General features: G+C 39.5%; 4 protein-coding genes and 1 long non-coding RNA gene across 5 annotated transcripts; 2 read left to right on the plus strand and 3 right to left on the minus strand.

Annotated features, from left to right (window-relative positions):
• Positions 1-4: 4 nt before the first annotated feature.
• On the plus strand, positions 5-7,408 carry LOC100747104 (the record flags this gene model as incomplete). The annotated part of the gene is made up of 5 exons (XM_024369310.2): positions 5-100; positions 3,537-3,698; positions 4,591-4,849; positions 4,929-5,222; positions 5,312-7,408. Coding segments are annotated over 5 exons (1,026 nt in total), but the record flags the coding sequence as incomplete, so codon positions are not given.
• LOC112213240 lies at positions 159-2,513 on the minus strand. The gene is made up of 2 exons (XR_004462124.1): positions 1,943-2,513; positions 159-1,482 (listed from the first exon to the last, which is right to left on the minus strand). It is a non-coding gene; the product is annotated as an uncharacterized LOC112213240 (long non-coding RNA).
• A 154-nt stretch (positions 7,409-7,562) lies between the features above and the next one.
• LOC100740630 (cytochrome c oxidase assembly factor 5) lies at positions 7,563-8,489 on the minus strand. The gene is made up of 3 exons (XM_003491346.4): positions 8,288-8,489; positions 8,084-8,185; positions 7,563-7,756 (listed from the first exon to the last, which is right to left on the minus strand). Exons 1-3 carry the CDS (start codon positions 8,393-8,395, stop codon positions 7,715-7,717), a joined length of 252 nt encoding a protein of 83 aa, XP_003491394.1. The 5' UTR covers positions 8,396-8,489; the 3' UTR covers positions 7,563-7,714.
• Positions 8,490-8,536: 47 nt separating this feature from the next.
• On the plus strand, positions 8,537-10,179 carry LOC100740751 (lysM and putative peptidoglycan-binding domain-containing protein 3). The gene is made up of 3 exons (XM_003491347.4): positions 8,537-8,678; positions 8,844-9,054; positions 9,126-10,179. The coding sequence occupies exons 2-3, from the start codon at positions 8,848-8,850 to the stop codon at positions 9,660-9,662; spliced, it is 744 nt and encodes a 247-aa protein (XP_003491395.1). The 5' UTR covers positions 8,537-8,678; positions 8,844-8,847; the 3' UTR covers positions 9,663-10,179.
• Positions 10,180-10,471: 292 nt separating this feature from the next.
• On the minus strand, positions 10,472-11,956 carry LOC100740993 (40S ribosomal protein S11). Its single transcript, XM_003491349.4, has 5 exons — positions 11,802-11,956; positions 11,419-11,544; positions 11,124-11,329; positions 10,774-10,920; positions 10,472-10,575 (listed from the first exon to the last, which is right to left on the minus strand). The coding sequence occupies exons 1-4, from the start codon at positions 11,811-11,813 to the stop codon at positions 10,797-10,799; spliced, it is 468 nt and encodes a 155-aa protein (XP_003491397.1). The 5' UTR covers positions 11,814-11,956; the 3' UTR covers positions 10,472-10,575; positions 10,774-10,796.
• Between the last annotated feature and the right edge of the window lie 5,210 nt (positions 11,957-17,166).

A 17,166-nucleotide genomic window follows, 5' to 3' on the forward strand; every position in this document is an offset into this window, starting at 1 on the left:
ACAGGGATCCGGAGCCGGGGCACAAGCTAGAAGGAAACAGACTCAGACCGCGCAGCAAAAGGATTCCTCGGAACCCTCGACGCCAACCGCTTCTAGACAGGTAGGTGAGACTCTTGGTCAGAGATTTATTTTCTTTTTCGTGTATTTTGACGCGTTCGCACGTTGCTAGCTTTACATTTACCCAAATCTAAGGATTTGGCGATGATTTAAAAGGTAAAACGCACGACCGGATGTGATATTAACGATGGTCGGAGACGACGCGACTCGAGTTATTCCTCTAATCTCGTCGGTCTGCGATTCGACGAAATTTTAACGCACAGTCGCCGCGTCGATGCGATCCGAAAGATCGATGCACCTTGGTCGGACGTGTGATCGTTCGTTCGTGTCTAATCAAATACTTCGGTTCAGGTGTCAGCAATGTAGGTTAAATTTAATCAACCGCCCTCTCAAGCCGGCAAACTACTACCAGCAACGAGCAAAGATCCGTGGCAATCGTAGAAACCTAATTCCGATCAGTGGCCACTACACGGACGACGATTTCACGGCGGAACAGAGTATCGCAGACGGCGTACATCAACTCTGTGGATTTTCCCAACGAGAAAACATCGACCAACTGAGCGAGGATCGAACGTTGGCGCTTCTCGCTAAGAATCCCGAATCCTTATAAAAAGAATGCCGATGGAAATCGTAAATCTTGTTTCGTCTGGTCGACGTATAGATGCGCAGTTCGATGACGAATCGGGGACACGATACGTAGCGTTATCGCGCTCGATTAAAGCTTGTTGCTCGCGTTCGAGGACACACTCGACATAAAACGCTCAGCCACGGAAGCGGCTTCGCGACGTCGCTTCTTTTTCCTCCGATACGAGCATCGTCGAGAGCTGGACGGTGTTGTTCCGTTGCAAATTACACGCTTGTAACCCGTTCCACGAACGATACAGAGACTCCGCGAATCGCTATCGACGAGTGGCTACCTGAAACATGGCCAGTCCGGACACTCGTGACGATATTTCAATGGAAAGTACACGCCCCGAGCTGGATGCACACGGACACACGGAGAGTACGGGGCAGTCCGGACTGAAGCACACGCGGGATAGTTTCGCGACCCGGTGGAATTACGGAGGAAACGAGGGGGCCATGCACGGAACGACCCGCATAAACTTACACCTACGCTATCCTCGTGGCCGGCACGCAAACTCGCTATCTTATTGCACGCCAAGGCGGATCCTCGCGACGTACCATAAATTTCCTGCGAGCCGCAGCCAACTCTGTTCGATATCCTGTGCTCATTGTGCTCGTTCCGGCCGAACCTTTCTCCGTCGCACCCGAATTCCTCGATGGATCGTTACGCTGGATGCTTGTGTCTATCGTTGTATTCTACTTTTTTTTTTCAAGAGAGCCGAAAGAGCGATAGAGAAATGTACGGAGATCCCTGCGACGCGTTGATTCGATCGACGCGGTTGGGGACAGGAACGGGTCTATCTGTAATTTAGAAGATAAGTAACATTAACAAGTGTGTAAGATATACTCAATTTAGAAAAGCCGCGCGTTAAGCTACAGAAATAAAAAAAGGAAAGTTTAATAAATTAAAACACGGCTCACTTAAAGGCGCGTTACGGTTGGTTGTCATAGACGTTTGGTCGAAGGACGGCAAGTTTTACGACTGCACTCGGGAAAATTTCGAAATTCTCAGCTGAAAGTTTACCGCCGTGGAACGTAAAGCGGCTTGCTATCTTTTAGACAGACTTTTACAACGTCTTGGACGGAACGACACGTGAAGTCGGTACGCGTACAACGGGAATATAACGTTGCATACGAACTCGACTCGGTTTCGATCCCGTGAATGTAAATGTACATCCGCAACGGTAGTGTCTTCCCTCGAAAAGTGAAATACGCGAACTGTACAAGACAAAATGCTTTTTACGTGTCGGCAGAAATTTACCTGGCAAATGGACAGTTTATCGAACGAGATTATTCGTAGTTTTGCATAATCCATTCCCATTTTTTGCTTTCATTCTTCGTAATGTTTTAAAAAATATTTTGAAATTGCCGAGGGGGAAAGATATTTTGCTGTGTCGTTAAATCCCTCTGATGAAGATTCTTAGCTGCAACGGCTACCAGTATGTTGGAATCAATTTCTAAGCGAACTATGCTCGTACTGAAATCCTCTAAAATCAATGGGACCAGTGGAAATCCCGAAAAAAACACACGAATCACCTTCTCACCTCGTAGCTTCTCAGCACGGACAAAAGGAAATTTGTGGTCTCTGCGTGTCCCGATCGATAGCCGGGCCTCGATCTTGAACTTTAATTATACGTTTTACGTTTCGACTGCGTGGCTCGTTGTCGTCAAATAATTTCAATTATCAACGCGCCACGTGTGTCAGGTAACGTTGTGGCCAGTTGGTTTCATTGCAATTTGCGTGGGAACCCGATACAGCCAACCCTCGCTGCATCAACGTTATTACTTGATACTATTTAGAAGAGAAGGATTTCTCATTTCGTGTAATGTTTCTGTATGAATCATCAATGATTAATTGTTCATTAACGATGCAATCTGGAAGATTTGGACTAATTATTGCAGATTGCTATACGACTATGAAATATCGGCTTTCGCGAACATTTTATAGATACAAACAATTAAATTAGTTCGTAATCGTAAGAAGCTAAATTGCCTGAAATTCAAAGATATTCGATGATGATTAAAGCTGCGTAGTATAACACGCGTAGCAATCCACAACTTGTTTCTATTTACTCAGCTTACTCGACTATCCTGAATATCGGAGAAAAGCGTTCGCTCCGTTGAAAATGTCGTGCCGTTGTCGAAAATGTCGGCTTTGGTTAGTAGCGTTTCGCTTGTCGCCATAAATCACGGTGAGGTTATCAGACGAATGGCTGGCAAACGGGGCAACAAGGAAAGAAATCGCGTTAACCTACATCGTGAGACGACATCGGCAACTTTAACATTCACTTGTTACTCGAGGGTGCTGTTAAAAATGCAATCGACTCGAGCTTAACGTGGAAACACGAATAAACACGAGGTCGTGTTGCTCACTATTGCTATTTACGATCGGTACAGAACGAGTATGACAACGGTGATGCTGCCTCGGCATTACCAGCAATAGCACGATTAACGACTTCGAAAAGCGGCAGGATTATTACGTTTGCTTCATTGGATGTTTGATCTGATCGTGAGAAAGATGAAAGTGGAAAAAGACGGAATGCAGCTATTGCTCTGTTCGACGTTAAGAATATCAAACCTTTCAGCAGCGATTTTTTCTGGGGGGTAAATTTTGTTTTATCGTTTAGTAACAACGAAGACACGCCTTTTCCTCGAACGATAACTCGCTTACACAGTGGCTGTATGTAGAAAATGCTCAAGCTTTGAAACAAGAAGCCGTATTTTAAATGCGACAACTCGTATACATAGTTGGAGGTAACTTTTGATACGAGGCAGGCCAATTCGTTGGGATGTACGTGCACGAGTCTGTGTCTGGTCACCAGAGTTAATTATCCCGAATTGTATGGCGTTTGTAGGTTTCCTTTAGCGGTAACCGAGCTTCCGGCGCGTACACGCCCCTGGTGGTTTCCGGAAACAGTCCTCCGCGTGGCGAACCAATCTCCCTGGCCACCTTGGACCGCGACTGTTTCATCATTCCCCTCGCTTCTCTCGAACGTTTTTTACCAGCGGGAGTACCGGTACGTCATATTAATTTCTACGTAATTAATAAATGCACCAGACAACCTTCCTTTGCACGAATGTTTGACTTTTTATGCAATGCGCCTGTAGATTCGCTCGCTTAGGCTTGAGATCGTATGGGATTCGTTTATTAATACCACGACGGCGTAGCACTATTTTATTGCTTGCGAAGATACTAACAGAATTTTCTTAAAATCGTCTACAATTCTCTTGCGTCGTTTCTTTTATGTCGTTGTTACCTCGAGATTATCCAAACCTGTTTTAACATGCACTTGCGTTTCACAATAGCGTCTTTCGTAACAGGGAGCTATGCAAACATCTCGCACTGCGTCTGTTTAACATCAACAGCTTGTAACAACGCAGTAACCGACCGACCGAAGCTTGGTAAAAAGTACATGGTACTTCACATCGATCGTTGGTTCCTGGGCAAACAAAATCTGCAGTTGGATCGTGAAATAATCCTATCGCGGTATCAACGATCGTATCAAGGTCGAGTGAATACTTTTAAGTCACTCGAACGATGCGCACGAAACTACACTAATCGGGAATGCACTCGTTAAAACCAGAATACTCGAGTTATTGGCCTTAGTGTCTCGGGGAGTAGTTACGACCTTGCTGGCACGGTCTCAAACGAGTAAAAATAGACAAAAACTTACCCGGTGGGGCGGAGTACAACAAATGTCTGATGAACGACGCATCGCTTTAACGTAAATGACGCGGGTAACGCATTAAAAATACAGATTTATGCGTTGCTCTTTGCTCGCTAAGTTTCGAACGGTTGTTTCACTTCTCCCTTTTTCTTTTTTTACTATTATCGCACGTTAACAGTAAAAACAAATAAAACCAGGAAATTAAACGAAGCAGATAATTAACCCTTATTCTCGATCACAGATTTATTCTGACTCGTTTCAGCACGCACCAATCGCAGACAAAAAAAAGCCAGGAAGCCCTCTGTCGGTTCTCGAAGTCGAGGACCCGAAGCAATGTGTTCTAGCTCATTTCATGACACCTCTGGAGCCACTGGATCCTGTGGTCGAATCTCCAGTTTCTCAGCCCTTGGTGCTGCAACGGGATACCGCGGCCGAATTGGTCGCTGAAATTGCACCCTCAGCTTCCCAGAGTATTCTGCTTACGAATATGGAAAAAAATGGTACGTAATTTGACGATTGATCAGTTAAATTTCGAGGAATTCGTGATTATAGTCAAGTATAATTCTTGATCGATTTCAGCGGATTTTCCGTTCATCACGTACTACTTGATAAATAAGCAGAATACGGATCCAGTAGATTTCTACAACGAGGTCCAATGCGCTGCATTGAGAAAGTTCGATCCTCGAGATCTTCGATATGCTGCCAGTCATACGTTGGATCTGTTTAACGAGGTAGCTACCATAGCGAGACCGCCCCTGGAACCACCTGGTGTCAGACCACCGATTCCGTCCACTGGCTACATTGTCTCGATTTTTAAGGTGTTCGAGGGCGACGACGGTCTCAAGTTTGAGCAGAACTGGCTCTACTGGACCGGTACTCTGTTCATATTTCTTACAATTCTATTACATTTGAACGGTCATGGTCAGTTGATGACGTTGTTTTTCACGGTATCTATATTCTAGGTGCCCGTATGATGTACCGATATTTGCCGAAATCGGTGGGTCTGAGACGAATCACACTGCACAAGTCCATGTCGCAAGGTGACAAGATGTACCTCCTGATCTGCGAATGTTCACAACTGCAAGACAATCTCTCCGCGGCGGCGATATTATTGCCAGCGCTACGCGCCCGTTTATGCGGCTACACTGGTCTCTACAGACCCTCGGTGTGCTTCTGATTCCTCAGGAAACGCTGACCACGCGCCGATAAAGTCACAACAGTACAGCAGAACAGGATTACTCTGTAAAGTTGTTCGTTTCCGAAGGGTGGATTAAATGAAAGGCTGGCCTGTGTCGATTCGTTCACGTTGCATTCGCGCTACGACTAGAGTTTGCGATGTAACGTGGTTTGTAATGATCGTCGGCTCACTAAATGCAATATTCTTTAGTCGATAAGGGTTTCTTGATCTCGAGTATGACCAGAGGATTGATTTGATCAGCGAAAGACATAGAAACGTAAAGGTTTATGGTTACACGGTAACCATGCGTATAACGAGGGAGATTTTCAGGGCTCGTTTCGTTCAGTCGTAATAGCAGCCTTTGCGATATTGGTAGTCCGCTTTCTGTACGATACACTTTGATCGTTTCATGAATTTTCCCGGTTTTATAAAGTCACTTATTTTCTTATATCGCACCATCTACCATCGTGGTGTAACGAGTTCCGCGTGACTGTAACGCGCTACTCGCCACTTTACTGGAGCCATACTGCCGACGTTATTACGAATCTCGCAATTTTACGAAACGAGCCCTTCCTTTACCAGAGTTCAATGGCCAGCCAACTGGGAGAGAATCGCAAGATCTATTTGTCTCCTGATCTCTGGTCGCAACGAAATGGTAAAAAATATCGTTAGAGGGAGGCACGTTCGTATACGCTTTAGAGAAATCTCGATGATAAATCTGTACGCTTCGGGCTGCACACCCGTCTAGCTACGCCTCTGGCCAGTTTGTATTTTTCGACTTTACATATTTCATCCACCGTTTTATGCGAGCGTTCGCAACGCTCGATAACGAGCGCAACTTGCATGTACATAACATAGAGATTTGCGAGATACTTTTATTACTATATCGACGACTATCGATTAAATCGCTAACTACATATCATATACATGTATACTCGAAAAACTGTGATATTCGAACGATTACCGCATATATCACAACGAACGCAATAAGGTGTCGCGAATCCTTCTTGATAAAAAAGATACTCTTTGAAAATGCTACACACTCTTTTTCGAGGTCAGTTAGAGAAGAAGAATCAAATCTTGACGTGGTAGAAGCTCTTCTGGTCGAGGGCATTTTGTAAACATAATCTCCATATATCTTTTACTAATTGCATTCACACCTTTGATATTACATATCCTTGCCTGGATTATCGATACTCGCGGGTTTTGATTGCAGCTGACAGGATTCACGAATGAATTATGACTTCGAAGCTGAAACACCGAAATCGATCGATAAGATCGTCGTTTAACTTTTGAATTTGTATTTTATTCGTCTTATTAACGATGAAAGGGTAGAGATCTCCCGCGTCCTTTTTTCGTTGGGAGAAATAAGTAGATCGATCGAAAGACACGGAAAAAGCTTATATCAGATCTTTCTTAGGTGCCCGTAGAAATTTTAGGATGAGGACGAGTAGCGTGATTCGGCATTGTAGTACAAAAGATGAGAAAACAAAAGATAAAAACGTATAGTCAATATACGCTTGTTGCATACAGACAATAGCTAGGACGATTGCGCAGGCGCGATCTATTAACGTAGATTTTTAAGGATTCGACGGCGTATGACTTATTAAAATACGTCTCTTCGTACTCGCTGAAACAAAAATGTGGAACAAGATGCCCTTTAAATATAAGACGAACGAACAAACGAGAAATAAAAAAACTCGCGATTTTACTGTGATCTCCACGTGTATCGCGATTGAAACGATACACTCGTAAAAATACATGTACGATTGAACGCGGCTTAAAGACCGCGTGTGACTGCGTGTCTCGATTATGTGAGGTGTGATTGGTTTTGTCTCATTAAAGAGAAACGCCGTTAAATAAAGATTCTTTGTCTGCACAAGTTTGTTTACGAGAATACTTTTGCTCCCACGTGGGAGTAATGCCTCTTCAGGGTAACTTTCCGATCGTATCAGAAAATCGAGTTCTATCCGTGGATCCGATCACCAGAGTCTGACAGTTTCGTCGGACAAAGGTGAGATTGTACGATACATTGATACTTTGCGATTATGATAGGATTTACTATATCGTGTACAACGAATAATAAGGGAATACTAATAAATCACTTCTAATATTACATCTTACTGACTGTGTAACATAGCATTCGTTTCTTTTCTTTGTTTTAAATTTACTATTTTTATTTTAAATATTAGTCGCCTTTAGGTCCTCTGAACCTTCGTCTGCCATCAATCTGGAAAGAAAGAAACAATTTAACTAGTTATTTGTTTATTCTATTTATTTAACCCTTTGTGGGTACATTTTAAATCTTTCTGAAAAAAGAACATAGAGAACATATGCTCATTTTATAAAAGTCTATTTTTTCTTTGTATCATACTCTAATATGTATTTCTTATAAGGTACAACTAGTTGAAGCAACATTGGGATACATCATGTTGGATGTATTTTATTAAATTAACATACGCAGCTATATATAAATAGAAAGTACATGGTATATAACACGCGTAATCTTGTTTAATGAAAAAAATAATTTCCGTCGAGTGTGAAAAGGTATACTTACAATTGAATGTTTGCAATCGAAAAATGTTTGTCGCAATAAGTAACATTCTTCAGGGACAGACGGATCTCTGCTTACAAGACAGTCTTTGGGAGTTCGTCTTTGCTATAATATAATAAAATAAACATATTATACATAAATTTGCATTTTATTTTGTACCATAAATGAAGGTTAATATAGCCGTAAGTGCACAGTTTGATAACTCACTATTTTACAACAATCCGTTTCCAACAAACACATTTTTAAACTTGCACGTATGTTAGCACATTTGGATTTGTCTTTTAAAGTTTCGCCTTCTTCTAGGTATTTAATCATCCTGTAAGCCACATAACACGGAGTAATTTCATGTGAATTCGCTGTATGTTACTACAGAATTCATAACAGAAACCCTAACCTCTCTTTATGGTATGTGCGTGTACATATAATGTATAGACATATGCATGACTTGTGCAAGGAGTTACATCTCACGTACGATCGACACAAGATTTAAATAGCAATCCTGTTTTGAAATGTCGTTCAGATTTGAATGATACGTATAACGAGCAATAAAAAATAATAAAGAAAATTTGAGAAAAAGAAAGAAGCGTGAGGCTGTGAGGTAATAAACAATTTTGGTAATCGTAGATTATCGTTTGACAGAGCACATATGATATATTATATATTGGAAGATGATTCAAATAATGTTTCCCTCGGAAATTCTTTTCTGTTACATTTTGTCTTTATGTATTCACATTTGTGTATATGGCAAAGCAATTTCTTTCAGACAAATGGTTTATCAACGTGGAAATCAAAGGGATGGTTCCCCACATTATGTTTTTTTGTATTCGGATGATGAAAATAGTGGAGACGAAGAAAATATTCCTTTACAACAACGTAACAAACCTACATCATTACCACGTAAAGTGGAAGTTATAAATGTTCCACTTAAATCAGAAGATACATTACAAGCATTGGCATTACGGTATAGATGCACGGTAAAGACACAAAAAAAGATCAAAATCAAGAATAAATTGCAATGAACTCAAATGGGAAGTTCTATTTTTAGATCTCTGAATTGAAGAGAATCAACAAGATTCACAAAGAGAATGAAATACATGCAAGACGGTTTATAAAAGTACCTATACAACCATTTTCTTTATTGACCGAGACTTTAGAACAACACCAGAGTGGCCAGGCAGATAGAAGCAAAGTAAGTATGTCCAGTTCTGGTGAAGAGATGGAAAATACAGTAACAAAAGGTCCATTATTAAATGTGATAAAAAATCCTGTTGTAATCGAATTGCCAAAGGCAGAAATTAATACAATTATATTAAATTCAGTTTGTGAACCTCTGTCATCATTCAATAGTGGTAACTCTTTAGAAATTAGCAATTCAGAATGTGACCAATTACTTACCTCAGCAGAGAGTAACACAAAAAACTCTCATTTAACAGAAACATTTAGATGTTCTGGTGATGATTGTGGATTATCCTGGACACAACTTCTTGGTTTTTCTTTATTGTTAGGTTTTGCAGGACCTATTATATACATACTTTATATAGCTGAATTTTCATCCAAAACTCATTCAGTTACTAATCATTAGTTAGATTTCTAACAGACAAGTGGCTGTTATTATAAGTATAATTTATTGTACTAGCAACATTTACAGCAATAATTGTAGTTATAACTTGCAATAACAATCAATCATAGGTGACTATGTTATTTTACGTAAGTGAGATTGCATTAAGAAGTAAAGCGTGTCATTACATGGCTAACAAAAATATTTCACAAGAAAGTAGTAAGAAGATATTCCTTTATGATATTTAAAGTGTATAAATGAGATTTTTTAATTATATGATATACAAATAAGAAAAATGAAGAAATAATATTAAATAGCACAATATATAGTGCCTTTGTGATTATCTGTTTAATACAATATTGTGGTAATAATCGTGAATTTTTTCCGATATTGTATTAAACGTGCGTATAAAAATACGAATCGCCAAAGTTATTTGTAATGATCTTGTACAAAAGTGTTAATGGATACATATGTACCCTTTTTAAGTTCTGTTAATGTTTTGACGATTCATGTAATATGAAAACATTTGACATTGTATCAATGCTGTTAAAAAAAAAGATGTTGATATTATGAGACAATTGTGATGCATTCGTATATTGTATATTGATAATTATAATTAAGTATATAATGTAAAGAATTCTGTTCTCTTGCGACAATAAGCATGTTATTAAGCAGCTTTGAAATTATGTAAAAATTGTTTTGATAAAATCTTTCTCGTTGAAATTTATAAAAATATATTTTTTAACATGTATTTACGTCTTACTTTATAACGTTTCAAACGTGTTAATTGCAAATTTGTAACACTAAAATAATATTTTGCGTAAATTAAGAAGTCTTGTATAGAAATGTTTTTATTTATTAATTTGTAACATTATAAGATACAAATGAAGATGGTAATTTCTCTTCCCTCTTCTGTTCCTGTCAATGTCAACCTCCCCTGTAAGGTATAAAATAAGTGTAAAATATCGGGCTTTGTTTTAAAAGTATGTCAAAGTTGTATTTTAAAGATCTTCAGAAGACGATGTAATGTCGTTCAATTTAATAAATTCAGAAGACCGTCGTTAGTTTCATCACTCTACATTTTTGATTTTTTTTGCCATTAACGTATAAAAAATTTTTTAACACCATCACTAACCATAGCTTATGAATTTTATAATCTTAGAATTTCTTGAAACTTTTCTTAGATCCTGTTCCTTTAGAGACCTTCAGAACATTAAACCTGACTGTCTTACTGAGAGGTCTGCATTCTCCAATCGTTACGACATCACCAATTTCAACATCTCTGTAATAAACAATGACAATATATATATATATATATATATATATATATAAAAGAGATCTTTATATATGATAAATACAACATCTATTTTTTCTTCAGAAGACGAATAAGCTGCTTCAATTTATAATTCAGAAGACCGTCGTCTATATCATCATATGTTTTTTACAACTTCTTTAAAATAACGAAGAGATATACTAGAAACTAACCTGAAACAAGGGCTCAGATGAACACTCATATTACGATGACGTTTTTCAAAGCGGTTATATTTTCGGATATAATGAAGGTAATCCCTACGTATGACAATAGTCCTTTGCATTTTCATCTTTTGTACTACACCAGTGAGAATGCGTCCTCTAATAGAAATGTTACCAGTAAATGGACATTTTTTGTCAATGTAAGTTCCTTCCAGAGCCTGAAAAATGATATTAAAAAAAAAAATTATAACGCATTCGTTAAATATTATTAGTTTCTATTATTTTTTCGGTTAAATTGGATAGTTACTTCACGTGGTGTTTTGAAGCCAAGACCTACATTGCGGCTATACCGCATTGGCTTCCTCCTTTTTGGGCCCAGACCTTTCTTACGGTTAAGAAAGATCGTGGGTTGCTTCTGAAACGCACGTTCACTCTAAAAGCAAAAATACAATTCATTATTACACACGTATGCATATGACAAAGTATCCTGAATACTCAGTGCATTCGAATGGTCTAACCACGTGCAGCGGTTATGCTATCAACTCTTTTGTAATATTTTTAAGAAGTCAACTTTTTGCTCCGATTATTAACTACGACGATAAAATTGATTGTGTAACAATTATGGTTAATAAATAACGAAGGTGAATGTAAAAAAGATACATATTGTTATTATTAATATCGCACACGTACCTGATCAGCCATCTTGTTATACTGAAAGAGCGATCGAATCCGGAAGGGTGACCAACGTCATTTTCTATAGTTGAATTTCCAGTTGTACCAACATTGGGAAATAATATGTCATTTGAACGATCTACGTCCTACTTGGTCCTACGGACTTGAATTTTGGTTTTTATACGTAAGTAGTACGACGTATTTCTTTATTTTAATCAATTTCAACTATGTCACCTTAATTACTTGAATATGTATTTATTATAATTAGTGTGTATAATGTTTTGAAAATCTAGATTTGGTGTAATTACAGCTGTATAACATTATATTCGTTGCTGTAACTATAAAATTACTATGTAGTATTCAAATATTTTGTATATTTTAGATACATTTCTTTTCAAACTACAACTAGTCAAATATATTCAATATATTTCATAATTTCTATCAATACAATATAATTTTTGGTACATGAAATTAAATTCAGTTGATAGCTCGGACGCGACGATCAATCGATCGATCGAACTAAAGATAGAAATCGAAACCGTTACAAATTGCAACTTGTTGCAGATCACAGTGGTCAGCCGTGAAGATTGGTTTCGTTTTTTTTGCGGTTGTGCGTAGGTCGTGGATAATTCAATTTGTTCGAGTTGACGCGCAAAGAGACATGTCGTTCTATACCACATTCCTGTGTTTACAACGCAATTGCGGTGAGTGAATTTTTTTGTTTATTCGTACAGCATTGAAACGGATTGATACTTTGTAAGCTGTAAATGTTACTGCTGCACTACGGATGTGCAACAAGGTATAGAATGTATTCAATATGCCAAAATATACAGAATATCGAGAGTAAAGTACACGTTATAACATTAAGTAGGTGAAACAAGCTTTTATTCCATTTCGATATAGAATTTTGATAAAAACCGCAGATTAATCATGGCATTCCGTAACACAAATTTTCTAAATTTTTACAATTTATTACATTACAAATATCGTTTACATTTGTTGGTTTCTTTTTTGTAAATATTTTACGCGCCAAATTCGATTTACTCGGTGCTGTTTAGACTCTTTGTCGTCAGATGTCAGCATCACGCCGGTTAAAAAGGAAATGAACGAAATCGATACTACGTATTAAAACCTTAAAACGAATGACAAATTTTTGGCGAACGAGAAGAACATTTGCAATTTTATTAACATTTTCGTTTAACGAATGCATATTTATCGAATCTGAAGTAATCTATTTCTTCGATCACTCCTTTCCCCCCACCCCACCCAACGATACAACATTCCTCGAGCTCTGTAGCATAATAATAATTTATACGATTCTATAAGAAAATCAACCATAACCTTGAAATCAATCACCTTAATGATCTTGAGTAAAATCTCACGAACTTTATATTTTGTTAGGTCAAAGCGAACGATCGTCTTACTTATCGTTGGATACAAGGGCATGCTTGAATAACACAGATACCAAACATTACGTTTTCTGTTACTTTCTTAACAGTACGATCGGAAAAAGTAGTCGTTTCGTAAGTGGAAATCGGAATCGCGAGCTACCACTGTCGCGTCACACGTCATTGCCATTGTGGGAATCGATCGAAACAATCACAATGTCATTGCTTAAAGCCTCCGCATATTGTCACGCTTTCGTTGATCGGCTACGGCTACACCTTAGTTACCATTCTATGATCAGCGCGGTGAACGGCAAACCGCGATCCAACTAATTTTCCATTCTCGTTTCTATTTCATTGTTGCATTTCATACAAATTGCCGCAACTCGTTTAACGATGCTTATACGATACAAAATAATAGCTGTTTCGATTGCTACGACTCGTATTACGGTTTCGCTTTAGATTTATTACTTAGAATCCTATATCCGGAGTCGATTCTCAAAGACCATGAAAACCGGTCGTATCTTAAATTCAAATTCAACTTGAAACTCGAATTTCAGATTAAAATTTCAAATTCAAATGTAGGTATTGCGAACGTTCGCGAGCTTCAGATCGAAATTCGAATTTCAAACGAAACAACTGGCGTAATTCTGTTCGCATCTGCCATAGAAGCTTGCGTATTCGAACACGTGGGAGGACAGGACATTTCTGATAAGCGAATGCTTTTTATAACAAAAGCTTACTAGCTATCCTTACCATTTACTATCCAATACTTGCATCCAACAAAGAAGACATATTTTTCAACGCATCGTTTCATCCTTCTTACAAGTAGATCGTATCATACTTATACTCGTAATGGTTGAAATCGACCCAATTGAAATCTATTTATCTTTATTAACATGCCGCGATAGTACAATTTTCCGGCCAACGAACGATCCTATTAATAGGCTAATTGGTTCACGTAAACGGAGTGCGGACAAACGAACCCTACGAATATTTCTACCGTACCGGTTTCTCAACACCGAAAACCTGCACTCTACGACACACGTGTGACCGCGTGTAATTGGCAATCTTACATTCTCCGCTCCAAGCATCTAGCCACGTTCGTTTCAATTTTCCTGAACGACTATCCTCCGCGTAACTCGTCATGTTGCTTTCTCCTCGACAGGGAGTCGAGGCGCGACTACATTCTCCGAAGCGTTTTCATTAGTTCTGTCTCGGCCAAATGCAAATCGCGTTGATCATTCGTCCGGCAACAAAGGGCCGTTAGCGATTTTTTATCCCCTTTTGTATACTGTTTTTTCTTTTTTTTCTTTCGTTGATTCACGAGGTTCATAGACCAACGATGAGACGTCGTTGCGAGTTTTCAACGACATTTCGATTTTAACCGCGGATAATTTCTTCGTACAAGCTGAAAATGTAGAAAGAACAGCGTCTAAAAAAAGATATCACGCTCAACTATTCGACTTTTTTTTCCAACTTTTACGTAACATGAAGGAGGATTGGAAGGTGCTTAATCGAAGATAGAACGTGACGGATATTCATGGTACGGCTAACAAATTGATTATCCTTGAACCGTGGCCCGCATCCAGACAGTCGTAGAATGTGTTATTAAGCGGAAGAATCTTAGAAACTTCCGCGCTTAACGAATATAACAGACGTATTACACGATGCCGTGTTTCGACGTACGCTCGTTATTTACCATTGCTATTCAATCGAACGATGATCAATCTATCCGACGAAGCACACGGCTTTTCGAAAGGCATAGCCGAGCCATGCGTTGGCAAATTATCGAACCTTGAAATTAGTCGATGGTCGTTTGAAACGTGTTCGATGAAAAAACCTCGCCGTCTTTCTTTTCTTATTTTTGCCCTTTTTCTTTTTCTTGCGCGACAACCGCGTTAATCCTGTTTTCTACGAACGAATGGTTCGTGGTTACTTTCTTGCAAGACACGAAATCGTTGGTAACGGGGCAAGGAATCGAATCAGTTCGCTGTTTCAGGGACGTGCATCGCCGGGGAAAGACGATCTTTCGTTTGTCTTATTAGAATTCATCGACCTCGATCGTTCGATCGAAAGAAGCCTCGAGTGTCTTTCGATTAGTAGTTTGCTCGTCGTTAATATTACGCAGGCAAATATTATATAATAAACTTTTTCCTACGTCCAACAAGTTTTTTTCATCGTTGTATCGTAACATTCGTACGTATCGTCCAAGTGTTTTCTAAACTTCGTAACGACGATGATGAGCGTATGCCTGCAGGCTATGTAAATATTCTCGATGGCTACGACTCTCGTCAAATATTTCGGCCGATAGTTTGGCATTGACCTGGCTTTCGAACGCGACCGTGGCTGCTGCATCTTTCTTCCTAGAAATGCCGACGTACCAGCCACTTCGAAGAAATTTTTAGCAGAATCGAATTCCAATAACGAGCGTGGTATCCTTAGTCGGCAGTTTCGCCTTAAGAGACCATCAGATTAACACTGGCACGTACTCGAACGTGGCTACACTTTGCTTATGGTAAAAGTATCCTTGTACAGCTTGTCTAGAGATATCGTGCACTTTTGAGAATGGTCAAACTGGTAGCGTGGTATCTGGATACAAAAAAAAGAAAAAAAATTTGTAAAGTTCGCAACTTGCAGTTGTCGTACGTTAAGTAACCTGGCTCGTACGTACGCGAAGTGGCGGGCAAGTTGAATTTAAACAACGGTACTATCGACTTATCGTTTCAAGGATGCTTAAGAATGCCGAAGCGAATCGTTTTCCGATTCCCTTCGAGGGAAAATCCATCTAACGTCGAGAAAATCGATAAATAGCCCCGTAGAGCTCGTTTATCGCGGACGATAGGAAGCGTGCGCGTAGTTTGCACGATTAGATCTCGGTTGGAGGTTTAATTGCGACGACGGAAGAGTTCTCGCGTGCGTGTTGCGTGGTGGATGGCAATGCGAGTTTCGTTGCCGCGAATCGGCCTCACGTAAGCCAACTTAATTAAATAAAGGCCGCGTTCGTATTCGCAAACGAAACCGCGTATCGTAGAACGGTACTGCGTCTAAGTTATCGATTCTAAGTTTAACGATCCCTATTTCATCCGTTTCTAATTTGTACGTTAGCAGGGTCCGGCTCGCCGCGTATCATTTCCCGCCACTTAATAGTCAGCGCGTTCCATCAATCTCCTCGATAATTAGTAGTTCGTGTAATGACAGAAACCATTAGCTTCACGGTCACGCTGCACGGTGCACGTCCCTGCAAAACGTCGATAACGCTTCGGCTATTCCGTCCTCCTTCGTTTATAGGGCCGTACCCCTGTTATTTTTTCATCGTCCGGAAACTGAATATTCGTTTGGAATCTCGTACGTGTTAGATACAGAAGGTTTTAATCGAAGACAGAGGACTTAAGTTGCCGAATCGATGCCACGTTCGACGAGAAATATCCTTCGCTATCGGAGACCATGTTACGCTCTTATCAGTCGTCCGTGTTATCTTTAGTTTGGTAATCCTTTTGATCGATAATTGAAATTACTTGGAGGACAAAAGGCAGCGGGAAAGCTAGCGAAGAAAGCGGTTGAAAATAATATAATACAAATCAGCGAGATTCTAGTTTACGCCGAAGCTCGCGATATTCCTTCGCGATAAGAACACGTTCGATTGTAACTGCGTTCTTCCCATACGCGTTGTCGAACCATCGACGGCGAAAGTAGTCTCTGAAACGATTGCCACGAATAAAACCGAGAGCAAAGCTATTCTGTCTATTCTAACATCGATATTACATAAATTTCTCGAAAGCTGCGTCTCGAAAGCTCGGACTGTTAGTAGAATTCTATGGGCAAGCCCACGTGAATTAAGTAAAAAGTTAAGAAAGAATTAACTACGAGATCCGCTGCTTCCGTCTGGTCCGATCGAGAAAAATCTGCGTTTCTCATTGAATTATCTTCTTCGCGGTTCTCGCTGCTTCGCTATTCGTTCGGTCATTTAGCTCGGCTATTCAACGATCGATCTTCTT

The sequence above is a fragment of the Bombus impatiens genome, unplaced genomic scaffold (assembly GCF_000188095.3).
Source record: "Bombus impatiens unplaced genomic scaffold, BIMP_2.2 scf_0548, whole genome shotgun sequence".
Taxonomy (NCBI): Eukaryota; Metazoa; Arthropoda; class Insecta; order Hymenoptera; family Apidae; genus Bombus; species Bombus impatiens.